Source organism: Petromyzon marinus, chromosome 2 (assembly GCF_048934315.1).
Source record: "Petromyzon marinus isolate PM22_M1 ecotype Great Lakes invasive population chromosome 2, UKy_Petmar_22M1.pri1.0, whole genome shotgun sequence".
NCBI classification, from domain to species: Eukaryota; Metazoa; Chordata; class Hyperoartia; order Petromyzontiformes; family Petromyzontidae; genus Petromyzon; species Petromyzon marinus.
Window position 1 is genome coordinate 14,595,380 of NC_133668.1, and position 24,928 is coordinate 14,620,307.

At 45.0% G+C, this 24,928-nt stretch overlaps 2 protein-coding genes across 12 annotated transcripts in view; both read left to right on the forward strand.

Annotated features, from left to right (window-relative positions):
* Positions 1–7,368, forward strand: part of LOC116946776 (cAMP-regulated phosphoprotein 21-like) — a 77,397-nt gene extending 70,029 nt beyond the window's left edge. For 8 of the 11 annotated variants that reach the window (XM_032961992.2, XM_032961952.2, XM_076070259.1 and 5 more), the window contains 5 exons: positions 781–950; positions 1,984–2,122; positions 3,044–3,141; positions 3,228–3,300; positions 4,020–7,368. In XM_032961992.2, the coding sequence (XP_032817883.2) occupies positions 781–950; positions 1,984–2,122; positions 3,044–3,141; positions 3,228–3,300; positions 4,020–4,657 (1,118 nt within the window). In that variant the 3' untranslated portion in view covers positions 4,658–7,368. Of the gene's footprint in view, positions 1–780; positions 951–1,983; positions 2,123–3,043; positions 3,142–3,227; positions 3,698–4,019 lie in introns of those variants that run through there. The other 3 variants (XM_032962006.2, XM_076070276.1, XM_032961998.2) reach the window with 3 other exon arrangements.
* Positions 7,369–20,212: 12,844 nt separating this feature from the next.
* LOC116946760 (SH3 and cysteine-rich domain-containing protein 3-like) overlaps positions 20,213–24,928 on the forward strand; it is a 35,242-nt gene continuing 30,526 nt past the window's right edge. Inside the window, exon 1 of the mRNA XM_032961951.2 lies at positions 20,213–20,508. Within this exon, the coding sequence (XP_032817842.1) occupies positions 20,428–20,508 (81 nt within the window). The 5' untranslated portion in view covers positions 20,213–20,427. The remainder of the gene's footprint in view (positions 20,509–24,928) is intronic.

Genomic DNA, 24,928 nt, shown 5'->3' on the forward strand with positions numbered 1-24,928 from the left:
GCACTTGCCCCTACAGTCTGTTAAGGCTATATGGGGGATCTTTGTCTGTGCGCTGTTTGTGTCTATGTGCGCTGTGTGCAATTGGGGTGACTCATTTGCCCCCCTTCCGACAAAGTTTTTTCTATTTGTTTCTTTATTTTGTTTTATTTACTATACAGTATATTTTACAGTGTTACATGCAAATCTACGATAATTATTCTTAATTATGAGTTTAACGATGCTTCCCTTTTTGTTGAACTGTAACACATTTAAATACTGTGAAATATTGTGTTCTCTGACTTACGAACAGTTCGACTTACGAACGGGCCTCAGGAACTAATTGGGTTGGTAAGCCGAGGACTGCCCGTATACAGCAGACATTGGGGTCAGGATTTAACCTACGACCTTCTGATTTAAAGCTTTAGTGACTGCAGGGATTCATATTCTTGGTTCTTTCGGTAAAGTCACCACGTAGAAAGGAAACAATAAAATAATAAAAATATAAAACAAAATTCTCACGACGTTTTGACTGCAACACAAGCAATCATCATCAGGTGTGAAAACCATTTTCAAATTTTCTTGCTGTGGTTTTCACACCTGATGATGATTGCTTGTGTTGCAGTCGAAACGTCGTGAGAATTTTATTGTTTTATATATTTTTTAATAATTGTATTGTTTCCCTTCTACGTGACTTTACCGAAAGAACCAAGAAGAATATACTACGACCTTCTGTTTACCAGGTGAGGTGGTTAACATCTCGCCACCGCGGCGTACGTGACGTTTCACTGCCTCCACTGCCAGGTCTGTCGCCGGGAGGGCATGGCGTGTTCCTGATGCAGCTGAGTCTGCCGAGTGGGGCCCACCCAGCGCACGCACCGTCTCCCACGCGCTGGGGCCAACGCCGAGGCCTGAGCCTCGATCAGAGGCTGCCTCGAGGAGCCGAGTTCAACCACGCCGACTTCCCTGTCCAGGTGGGCAGTGGAAGCACGCGCTGCTGCTAGCTACTGTTATTATTATGGGAAGGGTTCGAGTATATAGCTTCAATTATGATTCTGAGCAGTGACTTAGAATAGGCAGTGTTCGTCTCTGCTGTTTAGAAGGGAGAAATTCCACGTTCTCTTGACTGGGGAGAGTCTGCATAACACACTCAATTTTGACTTTCCCACAATGTATATTTATTGACTCTGAAGAGGGATAAAATAAACGTGTGCGTTTCTCTACGAGCTTCGACTGCTACAGAAATGAGGCAATGTTAAATGTGGGATCATTGTACCCGCATGACTACCAGAAGTTGGTCAAATATGATTTCATCAAAGACGTTTGTTTTGTAGCTTTCAATTTTAAATTCAATGCGTTTATTATACATAAGTCTTGGAAAACTACATGGTTTATTTTTAAACTTAAATGCTCTCCTGAAATTTTACATTTTCCCATGCACATGGTTGAATAGATTTGTCTAAATGAGAAGGTTATGACAGGGTCAAATCCCAAGTTAGTTCTGCAGGCTTTTAACACAGCCAAAGTAGAGGTTTCATTTGTTGTAGTAGAACAAGTGGATAAGAAACTCAGGTTCATGTGTAACCTTGGCCCTATTCAAATGAGGCCAGGGCAGCTTATGTAAGTAAAAGTGATATATTAGTTGCCTAATTTGGGGTAACTCACCTCAGCTTATAAAACCCATTGGAGCCCAATGTTTTTTGTATGGTATTTCTGCCATTATTCCCTTTCTTCTCCATCATCAGAAATGATGCCACTGTTTATTTATTTAATCGCTTGAACATTGTTAATCATCGTACCTTTTTGTACATTTTCACGACAGTATGCTGAGTGTATGGTGGCTGCATGACCCATATGTACTCATCCAATTAATGAATCACATCGCGCGCGCTAGCCCCAACCATCACACCTCTGAGAGCTGTTCATGTGCCCCCCCGAGTGGCCTCACGCCCTCGTGTCCCCTTCGCGAATGCAACGCCAGCAGCGTGCACTACTTTCCGCCCGCAGGGAAGCCCTCACCTCCACAGCCCCATGCTGTCGCCGTCGCAGTCGCCCTCTTCCACTCCGCTGGCCGCCCTGGGCTCCATCCGCTCAGGACTCCTGCCCCTGCCCATGGTGCAACACCGGCATATTGCGCCCATGCATGGTGAGAGCACCAGCGCGAGCATAACCCCAGCCCCGGCCTTTGTCGTTGTAACAAATGGGTCACTCCTTTCAGAGTAGCTTGGCTGCTCGACGCTTACAATTGAGTTACAGTAGGTGAGAATCATTGTTCCCGAAATACACAAGTGAAGAGGTTTTGCAGTGGATGTTGCACTCTGCTATGTGCCCCCAGTGACATGAGTTAGATTCCAAGCCATGGCTAAGATCAGTGGTGAGTTATATCTGAACTGGTCCTGCCCCCCCACCTACCTCCGCTTCACCAACCCCCACTGACCATGTTGGTGATGTTCGGTCGACTAACCAACCACCATGACTGTTAAGGCATGGAGAGGGCTTCATTGAGCAGTGGATTAACAAAATGCTGAAACTTATTTAGTTTATTAGCTCAAAATTTGTTGCAAAAGTTAACCAAAGCTCATTATGTCATACTGTGTTGTTGTTTTTCAATTCAGCGAGAGCTGTTTGGACTTTTGTGCAATGTTGTAACGGATTTTTATCAACCAAAAACTTGTATTCCATTGGAACACTTTGAATGAAATGCCAGTATCGTTATCTTTGCCTTCAGTAAACAAAACAGCCATTTGAGCTCGTGTTTGCCTTTTCCACCAGTGCCTTAGCAGCACTGCCTGTGCCATTTTGTACAGTTGAGACTTGCGAGGCAGACTGTGAACCAGAAATACACTCAGGTGACAGCCTCTGTGCTTTCGTGTGCGCATGCTGATGTGTCTGACACAGCACGAGAGCAGAAATCCCCACTGGGATCTTAATTGAAAACGTTCAGCTGCAATCACAGTTTTCATTTTCCCCACCCTCTCTGGACGCCAATGTAAAGTTATCGTCTTTATGTACAGATTTAAAACCTAGGAGTTCAATCATTAATAGCAAGCTGCTCTAAATTTTGCAGGCGATATCCGATATCCACTGCTGGGCCCTCATTTGCAGTACAACTCCCAGCCGTGCAGCTTGCAGCCACAAACCCCACACTCCATGTCTATGCAGCAGGTGAGTGTGTTTTGTTGTCACTATTAACGGCGGGTGTTTTAGCGTTTCGCTGATTTACCAAACGATGAATATTCTGTGTGCATCAGGTGAGGCTTGGCGGACGAGGGAGGCGGATGCCACACAAAGCACTCTCCGAGGACGCCAGCTCCGTGGAGCCAGGTGGCGATGGTTAACGCAGCGGCACCTTCCCGCGCACGACCCAGATGACCCTGCCGTTGGTTTCCCTCCCGTGACCACCCTCCCCCCTCTCCCTACCCGAGCGGCCGGTGCTCATCTCCCCGTGTACAGAGTTCTGAGATAGTCGTGTTTAAACTTTGTAAATCAAAACTACGGCACAGTTGTCATATTTAAATTAAACGTGTTTCTAAAGTAGGCTCTCAGAAATTGTGTTGAAACGTTTTATAGCTACGCACGCTAGCAACGGTAGCTATTTTTTTAACCTCCCGATTGGCTTGGTGATGGAATTATTTACGATTCGTAATTGACAAACGATTGTAACAAATTGTTGGTGACAACAGCATTTGGAGTGACATTAAAGATAAGGCATTCAACTATTCATCAATGCATCAATTAAAATTGGTTATTGTGTTTACGACAAATGCATCAAATGTTGTGAGTCGGTGTTCATTATTGAGCATTAATATAAATTATACAGAGCAAAAGCTGTTACATAATTGCTAGTGGAGTGAGATAATCACGACGTCATATTAACACTGCACAGAATCGCTGGGCATTGGATCGATACATGCCTATTAGAATACCATTTTAAAGGGACGCCATTGGCCTTTGTGTGAGAGCAGGGGGGGCGGGGGAGCAGGGGGAGGGGCAGGGGAGCACTCGCGTGTTGACAGATGTCGATGTTGTGACGGCCCGCACAGCAGTGCTGGGCGGGGGTGCCACGCTGGAGGTGACCGACCTGCCGGCTGGGATCTATCGCTCCGAGGTTGACTCGCTCCTCAGCAAGCTCTCGGCCGCCGGTGGTGAGCTGCACTGGTTCAGGGACGCCACGTCGGATGACGTAGTGGCCACCGCCATTCGTCCCAACAGACACTCCGGCGCCGCCAGTGACGTGACTAAGCCTCAGTGGGAGGCGCCAGCCAGGGACTGCACGCCGCACTGGGAATCGAGCGAGGCCTCCACGCGTGGTGCCGCCGCCGTGCCATCGCAGCCGAATGCGCACCGGAAGGCGAACCCAGCGACGGCGTCCAAGCACGCGGACACCAACGCTGTGAGCGCGTTCCAGGGGAATGGCGCGTACCCCGACACAAGCAGCCAGGGGCACGGCAAGAGCGAGGTGAAGCCCCACACGGGCACCGAGCCCACCCAGAGGCACGGCGGCAGCAAGGGGCACCAGCAGCAGCAGCAGGACGTGGCAGACCGGCATGACCCGAACCTGGCCTCCAACTACAAAGTAGTGGCGGTGTTCCCCAGCCACCAGCAGGCCCAGGCTACCTTGGCCAGGCTTGGCCACGGCCCCAGCAAAGGGTATCGATTGAGGCCGTTCTGGTACCGTTAAAAGGAGCTGGCCCCCATGGAGAGGGCCAGCTCCCTAGAGAGGGCCAGCTCACACTAGCGCAGAGCGACCTGGCCAGGGTGAAGACCCACACGCGCGCACACTCTTATGCACGTGTAAAACCACACGCGGGATCGAAACGAGTAAATGTATACAAGGAGTCCATACTCTTTGGTTCTTTCGGTAAAGTCACGTAGAAAAACAATAATAGATCACGTCGTTTCGATCGCCACACAGGCCGTCGTCCTCACCTGAGGACGACGGCCTGTGTGGCTGCTTGCGTGGCGATCGAAACAAGGAGCACACACGCCACGAACACGTTCAATTACCATGACCCAGCACACAGAACTTACTTTTTAAAGGAGCCCCTTTTGTTCTCACTAAATGCACAAGTTCATATTGTCCTTGCCGTAGAACACTTGGTTGTTGTATTGCATCATTACATTTCTGCCATTTTATTTTTGTATTTTGAAAAAGGTTTATTTCAACATTATATGCAAGAGTTTAACAAATATATATAACGTCTGATAACATGAACAGCCAATACTGCTGAGACGCCAATGAGATTCGATGCCGCAGATTCAGTATTAAAGTCGACTCGCGCAGGTGATGCTGGTGGGAGTCGCTGCCCAGCAGAAGGAGCTTTTCTGGTCGCTCAAATTCAGCGGAAATCTCCAGTATCCAGCGCTGCCACTCTCCAGGCATTTAAAATGACTGCAAAGCAACATCCTCTGGCGGTGCACGTGCCGCACCCACTCGTTGAGAGTGGTTTCGCGGTTCCTACCGTCGCAGTTTCAGCTGCACAGGCGCGCGACCTAAATTTGCATGCTGTGACGCAGCAGCGTTGTCACGCGCAGACGCCGCAACAATCTGCGTGGGATTAGTTTGCAAATGTTTTGCTCGGCAGCCAGCTGCAATTCTTTGAAACGTTTTTTTTGTTCTCCAGCAATGGCTCCTGCTGCTTAATAACATGCCCATGTGGACATTCTCTTTTTTGCATGATGGTCCATTTCATCGTTAGCTGCGTTGCTTATTTTGTGTGTCCGATTTCTTTGTGTTTGGCATTTTTTTTGGGGGTGGGGGGCAAGGTTTTCCTCGATTTGTTTATATGCTTAGAAAATTCCCACACCATATACACAGCTCAACATGGCATGGGTTCTGCAGGCACTACATTTGAGAAAATCACGAAAGTAAAAAAAATGTGTCCCATCAAGTCATCACAGGTATATTTTATGGTAAAAGGGCCCCCTTTTTTTAAGGATTCACATCCATTCAAAGATTGGTGCTGCACTCTGTGATCTATCGCGTAATTCCTTCGATGCTGGTTGGAGACACTTATACTTTTTTATGTTAATAATGGTGTTATCAAGGTGTTGTAAAGATGTAGGCACGGGACAGCATGTTAACATCTAATCACATGGGTTCATCCCTGCGCTGTCGGGTAGAACTATGTTTAATACGCTGAGTTTATCTTGTGCCTCTCGGCATCAAACCACAATTTGAATATTTTCCTTTGAACATCGGGCGAGAAACAAACAGCACAGTGGGTGTTGGAATTAAAGTAAGACTGATCAAATCCATCCAAACCTGCCGAGTAGTGCACAAGAGCACAGTGGGGCAGTCCTGAGTGCAACTCCGCACCGGTTGCAGTGAGTGATCGACAGCCTCCACGTTAACCTAAAGATAGGTGAAAAAAATAAGTCAACATTTTGTTCCATTGGACACCTCTGGGAAATGTCGGTGTTGAATTATTGCCACACCGATGTTTTTCTCCAACTTGTGCTTATTTCCTTTTGGATGATTTGTTGTTGTAAAGTGTAAGCAAAAATTCTGATGCACAGTTGCGGGAGATTGCCTCTTTAGTGTTGCGTTGAAGTGCGTGCGTGGCCCTCCGTAAAAGCTGCGTCGGCGCACTCGCCACAGAGCCACTTTCAACGGAGTGAACGGTTCCATTCTTGCAGCTGCTTGGTAATTTTTTTCCCGGTGACATTTTCAAGATTTATTTCAAAATAAACCCAACTCATTTTGAGAGAGAGATAAACAAAAGAGAGACAAACGAAGGAACATTGCAATACCTGTTCTTTTTTTTTATAACTTAAGCCACTCCGGGCACTCTTCGTGGAACAGAGGTCATGAATCTCATTGGCTTTCACTGGTGAAATAAAGGATGGTAAAGTGAGTTTTTTGTTTTGTGAATCATCAGCTGCAGGCATCGGTAACCACGCCACCATGCATCCCCTCTTCCGTTCACTCGCGCGGCTCATTCCCTCCCACAAACACCAGCGTGGCAAAGGCGGCAGGAGGCTCCCACCCGGCCGAGCCAGAAGCACGGAACCTCTGCTCCAGTGCAGCTCACCTGCTGCCGACATCCCGCTGTGCACTCATTGGCGTTATTTGGCTCTGTACAATGCCGAATTGGATGTTTGTTGCTCATGCGCACACGCGTGGCAGCGTCCGCTTGGGTGCCCCCGACCCTTTTTAGGTTTTGAGTTGCGCTGAACCCGCGGCATCATTTCTGCCCGGCGTGACCCTCCATGTGGTCGCAGCATCCGCGACACTTTTCTCTCTCGAGGTTCAATGTTTCTCGACACTCCCAGATGTAGCCGCCACGAGCCGACATCGTCAGTTCAGTTGTACATTATGTAATTGTTGTGATAACCAAACTAAATTATATTAAAGAACAAGAAATTGAATAAAGTGTAACGTTTGGCCCAGTTGTGTTTCGCGTTGATTTATTTCGCGTCTGTGCGAGTTATTTTGGAGTGATTAAAAGCGTAAAAAAAATGTCTGTCGTGTTTGTGTACAGCCCTAAGAATTGAAATGAGAAAATAATGCTTTGCAATGTCAACCGCTGTGCTTTGAAGTGGGAACTGCATTACAGCCCTAGTGTTGAAGTGATATGTCTGTGCCATGAAAACACCCGCATCTCTCTTCCACCACGTGTATGTATGTCCCCGTACTTGCTTTGGGGATCAGTGGTTAGCGCACTGCATTTCGAACTCGGTGACCCGAGTTTGATTCCTGCTCAAAGCCAACGTCGGTGACGAATATCTGAACCAGTCCTGCGCCTCCCCTAACTCGACTTAGCCTTCCATGAGTACCTGGTGTGGTCTGTAAACGTCTGCATTGGTGGGATAAAGACAACCTTGCGAGGTGCTTACTAGCCACCCATTCTTGTGCTGTGTTGGCCTCTAAAGGTACTCACCAACAATACTTGCCCCAACAGTCAGTCTGTCGAGGGCTGGGGGGGGGGAATCTAATGTTTGTCCTTGCCGATGCCTCCAGAGGATCGTGGTGTCCCTGTTGTGGAAGTCATTTGATATATGTTCCCTTGGGGAACTAAGAGCAATAACGTCCACCTGTAACTCAAGACAAAAAAAAGTGTGTTGTTTTAATACAAGTAAACTCCTTTAAAAACATTTTATAAAAACAACGGTTTTCTTTTAAAGTGCACTCAAAAGTAAAACATTTCTTTTTTTCAGCCGTCATCAGCTGATCAGAATATTATTTAACATTTGTAACAAAAAAATAAAACCGTGGGGTGCTCCTTGAATATTTTGATGCATATATTAGTTGCTTTACAATTTTTTGAGTTTGATAAAAGTGTATTTGTATGATAGAATGTATGTAAAATGATTTCCAGTCAAAAATGATTTCCAATCATGATTTCCAATCATTTTTAGTAGAAGGGAAAATATAGATAATGATGTCATTTAACTTTGCGATGAAGTGTAGAACATTTACAAGTGTTTTAAGTATAATTATTAATTCCGTATTAGTAGCTCTTTCTACTCGAATCCGTGTTGAACTGTTTATTTATTTATTTACATTTACACGCTTTTATTTAACTCACTCCGTCTGTTGTATCCTCCAAAAACATTCCTGCGGAGGGAGCTGGTAGGAACGTTGGGTTGCTCGGTCAATGGCCAGGGTCAACGGCGGCGTGGTGTATTCCGCAAATATTCCCGACTGTGAGGGCGGGCACAAGCCGGCGTGAGTAGGTTAAACGTTTAGCTTTATAAGGGCACCACGGGGTGACCAGCCCCTCCCCACCCAGCCCCAACCAGGCGGTTCCTACCAGTAAAAATTATTGTAACTCAATTTTTACCCACTTCCCAATGTGCTATCGACTGCAAACTTGAAATACCTATGTCATACTGATGACAACACTATATTCTACGATAAAAAAAATCCAAAACATATTTGTAAACATCTTCTTTGGTTCTTTCGGTAAAGTCACGTAGAATGAGAATAAAATAATAAATTGATAAAATAAAATAACACAATAATATTCTCACGACGTTTCGGCCACAACACAAGCGGCCTTCATCAGGTGAAGGGAGCGAGACTGTCTGGTAGGACACTCCAGCGCTGTCCTACCAGACAGTCTCGCTCCCTTCACCTGATGAAGGCCGCTTGTGTTGTGGCCGAAACGTCGTGAGAATATTATTGTGTTATTTTATTTTATCAATTTATTATTTTATTCTCATTCTACGTGACTTTACCGAAAGAACCAAAGAAGATGAATCATTGCAGTCACGAAAGCTTTAAATCGAAATATTTGTAAACATTTTATATGCTTTTATTTAACTTACTCTGTGTTGAATCCGAAAATCTTGTAACTCAATTTCAACCGTCTTCCCAATGTATCGACTGCAAGCTTGGTATTATATCATTAAAATTAAAAATATATCTTTTAAAACAATATTTTTACGGCTCTAATTGAAGCAATTGGCGGGACCCCGGGGTCCCATCCCTTCCCCGGGGTGGGAAAAACCGCGTAGCGACACGAGTCTCGCCTTACCGACAACAACAAAACTAGTGGTCAATCGATTGGCCTCGTCGAGAGCTACTCGGGGCACTAAGTTTCGTAAAAAGTTGAAAAATTACATAAACACGTTAAATTCACTGCCTGGGGGGTGGGCTCGCCTTGGCAAAGAAGCTGAGGATCGACGGCTGACCGGAGGGCGTCGTCGCCGCGCGCGACTGCGGCGGACGCCCCCCGGGGCTTGCGTTTGGCCGGTGGGGTGGCGCCCGTCGTGTTGATCGCCGCCTGCTGGCGCTTGTTGGCACCAACAGGCGGTGTCTTTGCGGGATCACGAGTGGGCGGACTGAAAAATAATAATTATTTTTCACCTGATTTTTTGCGGGACCCCATGATTCAATTGTCCACGCTCAACTCACGTTGGCTGTAAATCGCCACGGTCCCTTACGTTAAGGCGAGCCTCGGGGAGCCACGCCGAGGGGCGGGGGATGTGGGAGGAGGGGAGGGGCGAAGGGGGAAGGGGGAGGGGCTGCTCGGACAGGACATTTCATTAAAGCGTGTTTTTAAAAAAAAGTATATTTAAATATTTTATGTAAGAACAGTTGACTGCAAAGTGATCCAAAGTATACCTAAGCCCATTTGTTTTCTCAATTTCCTATGGCAACTTCTATTATTGGTCAGAGTATATTAGTCGAAGGGAAGTTAAGTACATAAATGACATGTACATGTAATTACTATATATAGGTAATGCAATCGATGTTTGCTTTATCCGATAATATAATAAAAACGTAGAAGATTTGGTTCAAATTATGTTGAAGGTATTTGTCAAGTATTTGTAATTGTAATTATTTTAGCTACTGTTTATGCATTTGTTCATGTTCCTATCATAATCAAGTCGACATGTGCGTTTCAATTGCTTCAAATACTTATTATGTTGTGAAGTTTTAACTTTTGATCAATAAAATTTGCTCTTCGAGATTTTTAGATGAATGGTGAACTTTGTATTAGAATTTAAGACTAGTCCTTTTATTATTTATACGTGAAATTCCATATCATGCATGTTCTACATTGCACCTAACCTTTTCTAGTGATATCAGATACCACTCCCTTCATATTGTGAGCCTTTAGTTTACAAAGGAACGCTACAAGCCCATTTCATATTATACTTAGTTCCAACTCCTCAAAAGCTAAATATTATAATTTTAGCATGGAATAGTTTTGATGATTCCATACGTGCTACTAACACATAGAGGCATCTAAACCAACAAAGTACCATCATGAGATTGGTAGGAGCAAATAGAGATAGCCCTGCTATATAATTGGAAATCTGATAGTATTTTGTCATGCTATTGACTACCATGTGTTGATAATTATCGTTAGCTATTCTTGGTCATCGATTAGGATAATAGTGATATTAAAGGAGCGCCCCACGGTTTTATTTTTAGTTACAAATGTAAAATAATAATCTGATCAGCTGGTGACGGCTGAAAAAAAGCTATTTTTTTACTTTTGAGTGCACTTTAAAAGAAAACCGTTGTTTTAAATAAATGTTTTTAAGGAGTTTATTTTTCAATTTTTTGTCTTAATTTTAACGATTTTTCACAAGGAATATTGTTTGATACTTTTTAGAAATACTTGCAAAAAATAGACTCAGTCTAAGACTAAGTCTACTTCTTTTGTGGACCTTACCTTTTATAGTGTGATCCGAGAGCACTGTTCTTAACTGGATACATTGCCTTGATGTTGTTTGCAATGTACTTAACCATATTTGTGTGTGTAAAATGTTGAGACACAAATCGAGTAACTTGGTTGATAATTTTAATGTTATAAATTTTTGGTAACACTTCATTATAGCATGGTGTCTTTCCGGTTAGTTTTAGGTTGTCCAAATCTTAAATTGGAAGTCCATCCAGCGAGCGAACACAACTTAAGGCAACATATGCGCGACCTGCTTCTAAGAGCTTTGATCCCAAGTACACGACTGCATGATCCACTGTACATCCTTGCATTTTGTGCAGTGTCGATGGCCACGATATAATTAGTGGCAGCATTCTTCGTTCAGCTGTACCATAGCCACGAGTAGCAGGGAACTGAACTGATTTCGACTTAATTTGGTGTGTGTCGTCCTTGCCAAAGTCTATTGCAACGGTTTCAGATATTTGTCTTTGGTGCAATTGCGCACGACTAGGAATAGGGCAAGTGATTTTTAGGATATATCCAACAATCAATGTTGGATCTTAACATGACTTTGGCTCCTATAAATATTAGCAATTCACGTGGAAAGCCTCCAGTCTTATTGATGTCCTTTGGAATGATTGTGTTTATTTCGATATTTTCAACATTTCTTGCGGCATCCACTAATTGATCTTGTGCTATTGTTGTGTACATAGGGGTCTTAAGAGCTCTGAAGTATTGAAGCACTGCTTCATTATGAGCATTAACTTGATTCTTCGTTGGATAGATTCACAGAGCTTTATCTATGGCAAACTCTCCAATTAGTTGTTGAAGACGTCTGCTTTCCAATACTGCGAAATGCTCAGCTCTCATTTCTTCAACTCGCAGTGCATCCAATACAGTGATGAACGTATTATCACCTTGCTCTCTCATATTTGCTTTAAGCTCGCACAGTGTGAATAATCTCCATCGATTCGTGGCTGGTTGTAGATGTTCTGGCTGACCATATATTGGAGTGACAGTTGTGTTTTTTGGTCTAACTGGAGAAAGTTGCATAAAATCGCCAAAGAACAAGACATTGATACCACCGAAAAATGTATCATATTTATTCTTCAGCTGTCGAAGACGCATTTCAATCATGCATAGCATCTGATATGAGACCATTGATATGTCATCGATGATGATGCATTCAATGTCCTTCCATTGTAATGTCGGGTTAATGGTGACATGGTAGCGCTTCAACCATCTCTTTGAACAGGCAATTTGAATGTGGAATGAATAGTTGATCCACCGATAAGGCGCACAGCGACTTCAGTTAACGTACACACTATGACAGCTTTCTTTGCAAAGCAACGATTGATTTAATATTTCAACAATTTAAGTAGGAATGTTTTGGCCACTCCAGCTCGACCAGTGATGAAGACTCTTAAGTGTTCACGAGAGTCTTCACTCTCAGGGTCTTCATGCAAATGTATGTTAATGCTTTTTGCGACCAGTCGAAACATTTCCTCTGGTCCTACATTCATTGCTGTACGTGCCGATTGGAATTGTTTTTCATCCATTGGCACATCTGCCACCTCTTCTTCGTCATCTTCAATTTGAACTGGTACAGCTTCTTTGAGATTGTTGAGTGCATGAACTTGATGTAATGCGTTCTCCAGTTTTCCGTGACACGTTCACGATGCACTTGCATATGGTCACTCATCTGTTTGAGCTGTTGTTCATTTGCCAGAAATGCTTCCTTTGCAGTATCAAATCCTTGCAATAGCTCTTGTTAACTTCTGTATGGTTTGTATTGAACCAGAAGGCGAGAATAGTAGTTTTCATGATCTGTTGCAAGCCCAAGTTATGGCACTCTAGCAACTGCTGTAACAGTTCTTTTCAGCATTTGTGTTCTATCAGTGAGCGTGATGATCTCTCTTCCTCTTGCAGTTTTCTATCTCTTCATATGCACCTTAATCGATATTAACTTGAATATCGTCTTGTGCTTTTGCGTAATGTGGTTCTAACAACTTTGCAAACTCTACCAAGCAGATATTTTGATATTGCAAAGGACGCTTTCGTATCGTTCAAAGATGTTGGCGCAATATCCAGATGCCTGACCTTGTTCATTGAATCTCAACATCCAGATGCCTGACCTTGTTCATTGAATCTCAGCACTCTGCATGGCTGCTCGTGTTGTCGAGTATTGAGGAAGACACATTTTCTTGAACTCGCTCGAAGTTTGAGATGACAATCGGAATACACATTCACTAGCTCAAACCTGTCGCTATTTCATTATTCTCATGCAGATCTTGAACAGTTTGCACAACACATAATTTTCTTCAAGTCGAATTTGCCATATTGCTTGTCGGATTCCTGGGGAAAGCTCTGTAGGTTCAGATTTTGCAATGTACTTTTCAATGTAGTACGCGATTGACTAATTTGATCCGCATGGCTGGATGTCCATATTTCCTTTGCAGAGGTTGAGTAGTGTAGGATTGTAATTGTTAATCCATCAGTCTTCGTATCTTCGCTTCAGCAAGCATATTCGACCACCATTGCTAATGAAATCATCAGATGTTTTAAGAGACGATGCGGGTTTCAGCACAAACTTGTCGTGGAAATTTGAAGCGGCACGATATTGATGAGTCGTCATCATTCTCCTTGCTTGTGTTTGTACGATAGTGAACCTGACACTTTTGCACAAGCTCATATAGCTCAGAAGTGTCGTCCGGATTTTTTGCTGTGCACACTTAATCAATTTTGTTGGTTCCCTCAGGTGTATTGAATGAGGGATGATCGTCTATCCACACGAGCACGTCTACGTAGATGTGGACTTCCACGTTTTTGGAACTCGATTCGCCACCAGTAATCCTTCAATCGACCACCAAATGCTTTATGATTATTTGTCAAGAATTTCATAAGTGCGTTAAATCGAATCATGAAGTGTCGAGTGACTATGACAGGATACTGTTCGATCAATCGTTGTGTGGCCTATATGTTGAGTTCATTTTGATCTTCATCGGGTCTTCCATCAGCTATTAAGAGTGCCTTGCGCATATCAATCCAATTCAAATAATTGCAATGGAATGTCCCGAAGTATGTTGGTGGTCCTATTGAACGTATTTATCCGATCAATTCATTCAGCATTGTTTGCCAATATGAAGCTAATCCTCGAAGGTTCTTAAAGTAGAGGTGAAGATCTTCTACTTTACCATGTTGTTCTTGAACCTTCTTTCCACAAGCTGAGATGTTAGATTGGATGTGATAATCCTCGAACATTGATAATGCATAGAAGAGGTAGTCGTTTCGTTGAAATGGTGTATGACTACCCACAATTCTGAATTGAAAATAGTCCAATGGAGTGATCATGACAGGTCTTAGGTCTTTGAGTCCATTGCTTCCTTTTGGGAAGAGTTAGAACCATGCAAACTCTTCAACTTTCAAATCATGTGCTTTGTTGGCAATGTTGTTGGTTGTTTTAGGCCTTATTTCGTGAGTATTATCACAGACTTCGTATTCGTCCACCACATGTGGCTGATCACAATCTATGGAAGCCATGAATGATGTTTATACGGGCATCGATTCCGCTTGTGCTGCCATAGTTTCTTGCATTTCCTCTCGCAGATGTGGTGATGCATCTTCTTCTTCTTCTTCTCCTCACATTCCTGGATTGACAATATCATTTTTCGGATGAACATCTATGAAGTTGATGGTGAATTGAACATTTCTTGATCCTGTTGATCATCTGCAGATTCGTTCAAGTTCTTCAATTGTGTCACACTCAATTATGCATGCTCTGCCATTGCCTGCCGGTGCACCTTTCTAACCACATGAATGTGAATCAGTGAAGTAGTATTTGTAATCGTAACGCATAATTCCAAGTGATTTCGATCCTGTTATTAGTACGCCAGCCTGATGATTTGTGAACAAATCATTAAATGCATCGCCCAAAGTGATCCCTTGTGAATCGCCTTCATTGACTGAGTCTTGTAGACTTCCAACGAGTAGTGTTTCATCATCATAGGCTACTGAGAATGAGTTGTTGAACATAATGAAGTCGTTTCTTTTTGCATCAAAATGTTTGACTTCCAGATATCTGTTCGCTATCATTGGATATCCTAGATTCGCAAGTTTGGCCAATCGAATGGTTTCATACATTTCATCACCCGCAATCAAGTTCACGTTTAATGTGCTTGTGGTCCATATGCTTGGTGGCAGTATAGCAGCTCCTACAATATTTGCCAACACCAATGCACAACATTGAACACCTGCATTGGCCCATGTAAACACATCTTCATTTGCTTGATGCCATGCAGCGCAAACAAATCTAGATCTTTCATTGATTAGCATGTCAGCATTTGCAGGTTCTTGCCGCTGATTTTGCCCCACTGGTTGTTGCGCAGGAATAGCAATTGAATGTACATCAGCGATGTTTGCTTCTTCATTGATTGTTACATCCCGATAAAGTGGTTTGTTTCGAATTAGCCAGTTGAGCGCATTGTAAACCTGTTCACGATGCATAGAGAATGTACATGTGATGTTGAGATTTTCAAGATGTTCTGTGATGACAACCATTCCAGTATTAGCCGTTGCTCGTGGAAGTGTGTCACTAAACTTCAAAGCATAGCAAAGAGCACTGCCTGTCCACGGAAGCCATATTGACCGAATACTCCAGTGAATTTGATGATGTTTGCAAAAGGTATAACTCTTGATAATAGACGTTGCTCTGGCTGTGGTAAGACTCGAATCACATCTGGAATTTCACCAGGATCCAAATTATTCCAGTGAGCTTTTGGCGGTGCAGCTCTATTGTTACTGCTGATGTGTGGCTTGCAACGTGAACACATTTGCAATGTTTGCTTTGATGACAATTCGGTTGGTAGATAGTGCAATGCATTTTCATTACCTCGTACTCTGTAAATATTATTTGGATAGCAGCGTTTGGTGCCGATTTCACAGATTTGATTGCAGAATGTATTGAAAAGGGCAACACTGAACGAATTGTCCACCACGAATTGTCCACCACAAGCAGCTTAATTTTGAAATGGAAAAAAACATCAATATAAATGTTAAAAGCTCGCTTTAAATGGGGTTAGTGCAAAAATGATATCACGGACCCTCTCCATGCATTGTCCCGTTGGATGCACTACATCATAATCAACTTTTGTAAAGACACCAAAGCATTGAATGTGACTGTTGACCTTAAATAAGTAAAAACATAAGAAATAGTTCCAGGAGAGTTTCGAACTCTCGACTCCTACGTTGGTATTAACATCCAAAACGTGTTCGCAAAGCACTTGTCAAATAAGGTTTCCATACAAAATATTGATTGCTTTAAACGAGGCCAGCAATTGATTAATTGATCCTGATTTTGACTCAGTCATGCATTGTGTCTGGATCTGAGTATGTGTGCTAAAGTTGGGATCGATTGGACAACGGGAACTGGACATTTTTATTACAAGACTAGTTTCACTACCCGGCTTCGCCCGAGACTTGGATTATTGTCTGGGATTAATACAACGGCCTACGCGGAGGGTGGGGTTGCGTGACGTCAGCAGGCACACTGCGTGACGCTGCCGCATGCAGGTGACATCACAGATGTGACGTCACCGCTCACTTGCCGTCCAAAATATATCCATTATTGCGCCCCCCCCCGCCCCCCCCAGAATACAAAAGTCTATTTTTATACTTTTTACATTGTGTACAGTCTGGAAGCTACCCACATGCCAAATTTCAAATTTGTTGCATGTCGGGAAGTATGCTAAACATTTCAAACAGACACACATTCACAAATTTCCCTTTTATATAGAGATTTGACCACGGCATACAGAGGTTTTAAGTTTAATAGCTCGATTGGACAAGGGGAACAGGACGACATTTTGATTACAAGATTTGACGATATACAGAGGAATGAAGTTTAATAAAAAAAAATCACAATTTTGTTTAACTCACCGTCGAGAAGTACATCAATGATGCGGCGCCTGCTCGCACATCAACGATTGCCTGATTTAATTGATTATTTTAGAAATTTATCTGCCTAAGACACGTGGCGCCTGCTTCTTGGGCGAGACGATTCGAGAGTGTAGGGACCGCGGCGTTTTTGACCTACACAAATCTATATAAATGATAAGGCATCCATACAAATCGTTAATTGCTTTAAAGGAGCCAATATATTGAAGGCGATTTTGATACAGGCATGCATTATCACCGGAATTGAGTATGTGTGCAAAATTGGGGATTGATTGGACCATGAGAAGTGGACGAAATGTAGATAAGATTTGACCACGACACAGCTTTCAAGTTAAATAAAACCACGTAGAATGGAAATAAAATAATAAAAATAAAACATAATAAAATAAAAATTCTCACGACGTTTCGGCCACAACACAAGTAGCCTTCCTCAGGTGAAGAAACAGAACTGTCGGGAAGACAGCGCTTCAGTGAACACTGCCAAGCTTGGCAGCGTCTTATAAGCCGGGTGGGAGGAGCAGAGCACCTTGACGAAGGAGTTTACATATCAACAGAAGGATTTAGCATGGAAATAGCTGTGTTAATGTGTTGGATTATCAGGATGTTAAAGTCAGAAATACGCATGTAACTGGGAGATTAGCACCACGGAAAGCGACGAGCTTTGTTCAGACGGACGAGTCCATCTATGTTCGGAATGGAGGAGGGCGAGAGAGAATTTAGCATTTAAATAGCTGTGTTAATGTGTTGGATTAGCTGGATGTTAAAGTCAGAATGTTTGTGTGAGGGATTAGCATTTCAGGTTTCTTTTTTCTTTTCAACGTTGGCACCACTTAAAGCGACGAGCTTACAGCCCACACAGTGGCAGATGTAACGTAGCAGGTAAGTTGGTTGAGTGGCGGGTGTGCGGGGAGTTGTGCAGCAGGGATAAGTCGGGCAGGACGCTTGGGAGATGCCTCTCTCGGATCGTCACCTGGAAGAGACGCATGTCCGCCCAACGCCCCTGCCCCCCGGCTTCTCTGAGAGAAACTTTAGCAGAGCGCGATTCGATCGAGACATTCGCTTTGAACCGAATCACTCGAATTTGCTGCAGTCACTCCCTGCAGAGTCCAGGCTCAAATCAAATATCATTCAGGCCGTCCAGTGAGCCCATTCATTCACCCGCCACTCATCTCGTTCGGTCAACCACTGATGGAATTCACACACCCGCTAATCAAATCGACTAAGGGGCCATCCATTTAGAGTAGGTACGCAAAAAATCTGTCAAAACTTGACCCCTCCACCCTCCCTGTACTTTATACACCCCCCCCCCCCCCCCCGAATCCTATAGAATGGCTGATATTTAGATATTTAATCCACGCAAAAACGATCAAGGATTAATCATTTTAACGTGTTTAAGCAAACAGATAGTCAATCACCACTGATCTCAATCGACCACCGACTCCATTTATGCAACGACTAGCTTTACTACCCGGCTTCGCCCGGGACTTGGCTTCACCACGCCCGGACGCCTTTGTCTCTCCAGTGGCGATGTTCACACACCACACCAGTTACTCGTTTGAGGCTGAGTCGGCCTAGGGGAGGCCCAGGACCGGTTCAAATAATCGTCACCGGTGGTGGCCGTGAGCGGGAATGAAACTCGGGTCGCCGGGTTCGTAGCGCAGCGTAGCGCTAACCACTACACTACCGCTCCACACAGACACACACACAGACACACACACAACTTTCAGGGTGCGTGCGGCAGTAAACGACTGAAATAATAAAGCAATGCTGCGTGAAGAACGCCTTAGACCTGCAACACATTTGTATTTCACTTTACCAGCGGAGGGTTGGGGGGTGACATCAGCAGGCACGCTGCGTGACGCTTCCACATGCGCGGGTCACATGACAGATGTGACGTCACAGCTCACTTGCCGTGCAAAAAAAATAGATGCATTATCGAGCTCAACCCCAAAAATACAAAAGTAATTTTTTTTTAATATTTTTTGCATGGTGTACAGTCTGGAAAGTGCCCACATGGCAAATTTCAAGTTTGTTGCATGTCGGGAAGTACGCTAAACATTTTGAACAGACACACACAATCACAAATTTCCCTTTTGTATATTATAGATAGGATGTATCTCATCAATCATTCGCTGGTCTCATTAAATCACGACGTCACTCGTCTCATTTGCGACCGCCACTCCGCGCGCGTCGCGATATCCGCCGTGGCGGTGCTAATTGAGAAACGAAGCGCTGCGAAAAGGTGAAAACAGCGGTGACCCCCACCACCACCACCACCCCTCTCTCCCTCTCTCTACTCCCGGGGCACCTCGCCGTAGCTCTGCCCACACCCGGCACCGGCGTTAGCGCCACTAACCTCACGCCCTGCTCCTGCCATCGGCCCCGGCCATGGGTCTCACGTGAGCGCGCCCAACCCCAACCAAATCTCTCGACCTCTTACGCCGACGGGTAGATTTATAAAAGCACTTGTCCCACCACCCCCCCCCTCCCTCTCTCACCCTATGTCCCATCTTTAAACACTCCCCCCCTCCCCCCCCCACACGGCGTGTCCCCCTTCTTGGCGGAGCGGGGGGGGGGTGGAGCTGCTCCCCGCGTCTCATCGCGCTCGACGCAGCGGGGACGCGCCCAGCGGCACCGCTGCCTCGGCCCCTCGGGTCCGCGCTCCTTCCACGCGGCCGCCTCTTCGTATACAGGATAAGGGCTGAACGAGTAATCGATTTTAAATCGCAATTTGAAACGATGCGATTGGCAAATCGCAAAGGCTGCGATTTTTTTTTGCCATTTGAAAAAGTTCTATTACTTTTTTATTATTATTATAACTTTATTTATTTAACTTAACAATTGTTCTGTGTTTGATTGTTCCATATCAATTAAAACATTTTAATAAATACATGTTGGAAGCAATTAATATACTTTAAGTTCTCATCCTCGCATTAGAATATATAGTGCAGTTCATATTTCCATGGCATCGTGCGGTAATGCTCCAGCACGCGTTTTAAATCTATTACGCGGTGAATATTGAAGTGAAGCTTGACTTTAAAAAAAATCGCAATATCTGTCATAAAAAATGGCAATTAGATATTTCCCCCAATACAGGAGGAGGAAGAGGCGTGAGGAAGAGATCTCCACCATCAACATTCATCAATCACTGCCCGCGGTGTGGGGTGCGTGGGAGGCGGGGAGGGAGGAGGGAGCGCTTCACGGAGCGCTCCTCCCCATCCAAGGCGGGGATCTACCGCCCCCGTTCCACCGCCGACACCGCCGCTGACGACGCAGCCGCCTCTGTTCACCCGTCGTGACCAGCAGCAGCAGCAACATCGGCATCGGCATCGCCACTCGGGCCGCGTGCGTTGCTCACCGGGCGAGGCGAGGAGGTGAGATGATCGATCTCTCGGAGAAGGAGAACGATCCGCTCCGGCCCTGCGAGCGCAGCGCCATGAATGGCCACGCCGAGTCTCCGGTGAGCGCGTCCGTGGGTGCGTGCGCCTGTCGACCTGTCCGCCTGCCTGTTTACCTGTCCAGTCTGCTTGCCTGTGCGCCCTCTCTGTTTATCTCTCGATCTGTCGGCGTGTCTGTCAGTCTGTTCGCCTGTCTGTGCGCTGATAGCACACTGTCCCATCATTGTCATCAGCAGCACAAGCGGTAAACCGCATCCGCCAACTGTTGTGCTCATCATAATCACCATTAACTCCATTTCTCATGACAAGCATGAATCACAATTACGTTAACAGCATCTGTTCATGGCATTACTAATAGGCATAAGCCGCTTATGAGAGCCCGCTGAGACAACAGGTCTCTTTAGCGAGCAATACCTTCATTAACAAAAAAAAATCGACATTAAGTTGATACGGAGCAACAGTGAATGTAGAATAATGGTGCAGGATTAACCATTATAGAGACCCTTCACCCCCGGGTCCCGCGATTCAACCGTTGTCGTTGTTACTCGCAAGTGCCCACGTCTCGCATCATCGCCTCTGGCACGCCACAGTGCGCGGCGCGCACTGACCGGCAGATGACACGGCGGGTGGTCGTCCCTCTTCTCTGCTGTGTCTAAGGTCTAAACCCGACATTTCCACAACACAGCTGCTGTCCACGCCTGCTTTCATCGTCACCGTGTAAGCCACATGGTCAATCCACTGCTCGTAAAGGTCTGAACCACAGAGCCGTCATGACCTCACGATCTCACACCCGCGCAGATGAACCGATCTCACCGCTCCATCTCCGCGGTGTTCGTCCTCGCTAGGCCGCGTGCTCCCTCCCTCGGCTGCCATTCCGCAATCAGTCTCGTCCACAATTTGGCCATCCACCCACGTTCTGGCCACGAAGTGTCCTGGCCAGGCCCGCTTACTTTCCTTCACAGCCAGCGCGGTGTCTTCTTCGGCTTATGTTCTTCAAGCGTTGCTGTTCGATAGCGTATCTGCCTTCGCCGTTTGTGTAAAGAGTAGGCCTGTGTTTGCACAGACTTAATGTCGTGTTTTTCCACATAGTGCACTTATTGTCTAATTACATGAAGACAATCGACACGGAGTGCTACTAAGGTGTACGTTGTGATTGTCTAAAATGGGCTAGACAGCTGAGCCTACGCAGATGAGGACATTCAAAAAATACGATGTACCCCAAGGATGACTAATTTTCTCCTTAACTATTCTGCTAAACACATCAAATAAGCTTTCCCCATTGTCAGTGAACCAAGTAATTCGCCTCCTGTGGAGTGTGACGCTAAAGCCGATGGAAAGCGGGCACGTCTCACGAGCGGGTAATCGTTTAGTATACAGGTAGTCCTCTACTTACGACGGAGATGCGTTACGACGACCCCATCGTAAGTAAAAAATATCGTAAGTCGGACCATCGTAACTCGGGGACTATCTGTATTTAAATTAGTGAATGCGTCAGTGTGATTCGGCCCCGTTCTGAACATCAGCATCGAGTCGCAATTCGATCAACTGACCAGCGTTTAAAAGTCATGAAGTGACATACATTACATACATTTTGATTTAAAGCTTTCGTGACTGCAGGGATTCATATTCTTGGCTCTTTCGGTAAAGTCACGTAGCAGGGAAACAATAAAAAATAATACGAATATATTGTTTCATATTTTTCTTATTTTATTGTTTCCCTTCTACGTGACTTTACCGAAAAAACCAAGAATATACATTACATACATTAAATGAAAAACAACCGTGTACATGGTATTAGCTTGCTATGGGTTGTGGGGTCTTAATTACAGTATACCCAGATATTCTTTGTAAACGAGGAAAGTGACCTCAATGAGCTCTTACCTGTTTGTACGTTTTTGCAGTCCTGGTGCCGTGAATAACCGCCGGCATATATGTGAGCAGTTGTTATATTCAAACTAAACTGAACTATTTTGTATTTATTTGATCAGGTAAGTCCCACTGAGCTGTATAACTCTTTTTTCAGAAGCGACCTGGCCACAAATGATTCCTCAACGAAGTGGCTTTGGGGCCGTCCATAAATGACGTCACGCGATTTTGGACGATTTTTGACCTTCCCCCCCCCCCCTCGTCACACGGCGTCACAAAAAGTCAGACCCCCTCCCTCAAATATGACGTCACACAGCTCTGCTCCCACCCCCCCAAACCATATTTCCATTTTGAAAATAAAACATGCTTCAAATCGCTTTAAACTATTGTCATTGTAGTGCGTATTTAATGTGGCGCTGCACTCTGATGTTGTAGGAAAAAACATTTATTAAAAAGTGTATTTAATTAAGTAGAACATGTTGTCTATATTTATTTAAAGTTGCGCATTTTGATGTGACGTCACATTTCTCAAACCCCCCCTCCCTCGTCACACATCGTCACAAATGTCTGACCCCCCCCCCCCCCAGGTGCGTGACGTCATTTATGGACGGCCCCTTATCACGTGGAAATTTACAGCAGCCAAAGTCTCTAAACGCGTGATGTTGATTGTAAATGTGGAAGGTAACACCGGAGGGCCCGGAGAAAAATCCACGCGACCACGGGGAGAGAGACGCGCAAACTCCAAATATACAGCAGGCGTCAGGGTCAGGATCGGACCCACGACATCCTGTATACCAGGCGAGGTAGTTAACATCTCGCCACCGTGGCGCTCCATCAAGCCATCAGTCTATCCGTGGACACTAAAATTAAGTTTCACTTTGTAAGAAGGCAGTAGTTGTGCATGGCCTGATCCCTGCCCCAGGGACTTTTGGTCACAAAATATTTTATGTGAGCACTGAACCATTGGCCGTGCGTGCACCCTTGTGTGTGTGCACACATGGGCAAGCGTCGTGCGAACCCAATCGGTGCTTGCTAACAACACTTGTTCCAGCAGACAGCGTGGGCCATACAGGAAATATTTGTATTTGTTTAATCACTGTGGCTACGACCAGAACGCTTGCATTCGATTTCTGAGATGTTCATTTAAAGCAGGTACAACTTACGAATAAAAAATATGTACTATATGTATTACGAGAGTGTGGCTGGTCAGCACCACGCCCGGCCGCCTTTGTCTCCCCAGTGGCAATATTCACACACCACACCAGTTATTTGTTTGAGGCTGAGTTTACCTAGGGGAGGCCCAGGACCGAGTTCAAATAATCGTCACTGGTGGTGGCCGTGAGCGGGAATTGAACTCTGGTCGCCGGGTTCCTAGCGCAGCGCGTTAACCACTACATTACAATGCTTTACGTTTCCATAATGCGAGGGTCACATGACAGATTTGACGTCATAGCTCACTTGGCGTGCAAAAAAGATATGCATTATTGAGCTCCCCCCCCCCAAAAAAAAAACAAAGTGTATTTTAATAATTTTTGCATGGTGTATAGTCTGGAAAGTACCCACATGGCAAATTTCCAGTTTGTTGCATGTCGGGAAGTACGCTAAACATTTTGAACAGACACATATTCACAACTTTGCCTTTTATATATATGGATATTTGAAACAAGTCTGTGGTCGTCCCCTAGGTCAACTCAGCTTCAAATGAGCATTTAGTGCTTTGCTTAAATTGGTAAAAAGTTACGTTTATTTTCAAGTTTATTTCGTGTGACCAGGTGAGAACTCAAGAGACCACGATGAATTGTCATTTGTAAGAGTGACCTGGGGCATTAGTCTGCCAGTAGGGGGCGATAATGGTTGCTGTTTAATCCCATTTGAGAAATCTGGAGTGTAATTGTCGAATTTGGAAAGTTTGGACCCACACACGGCCTACTCTTGCAAATTACGTATTTGGATATTTAACATCCTCTGCGAGCGACGCAGATGGCGTGCAGTACGATTAAGAAAATTACAGACCGAAGAAATAATCAGGGCGACCACAGGATTGGAGCCGTTAGCCTCTACAAAAAGCGGCGAACGCGCTGCTCCCACTTGGCCGAGTCACATCAGCACTGGTGAGACAAAGGTGGCCAGCCGTGGGGGCTGATAGGTCCAGTCCGTAATAAGCGCTCTCTCCATTAAAGTTGTTAAAGTATTGACGACGGTGATGATCGCAGTGGATGCACAATTAGCGGTACAATTAAAGCGTAGAGGGCGGTGCTATTGCCATTACACGGGCAGCGGAGAGAAGAGGCTTCGCGTGCCATGTCCTAATCGTGCCATTAGGGGGCAGGGGTATTCATTAAGCTGAGATTGGTGATTAGTAGTGATTGCAGGACCGGTTTAACCCGCGTATGCTCCTTCTGCCAACATTGTATGCACGCATTCCAGTCCTCGCGAGCCACCACCCAACTTCTCTGTTCTTGGAAGGAAAAAAAACCCACGAATATCTTACACGACGCACGGGCTTGATGATTGGTAATTATACTTCTCACGTGGCGTCAAATCGCTGTGTATACACCACGTGTGACAACAATCATACACACAACGCAGACGAGAGCACTACCTTAATATCAATCG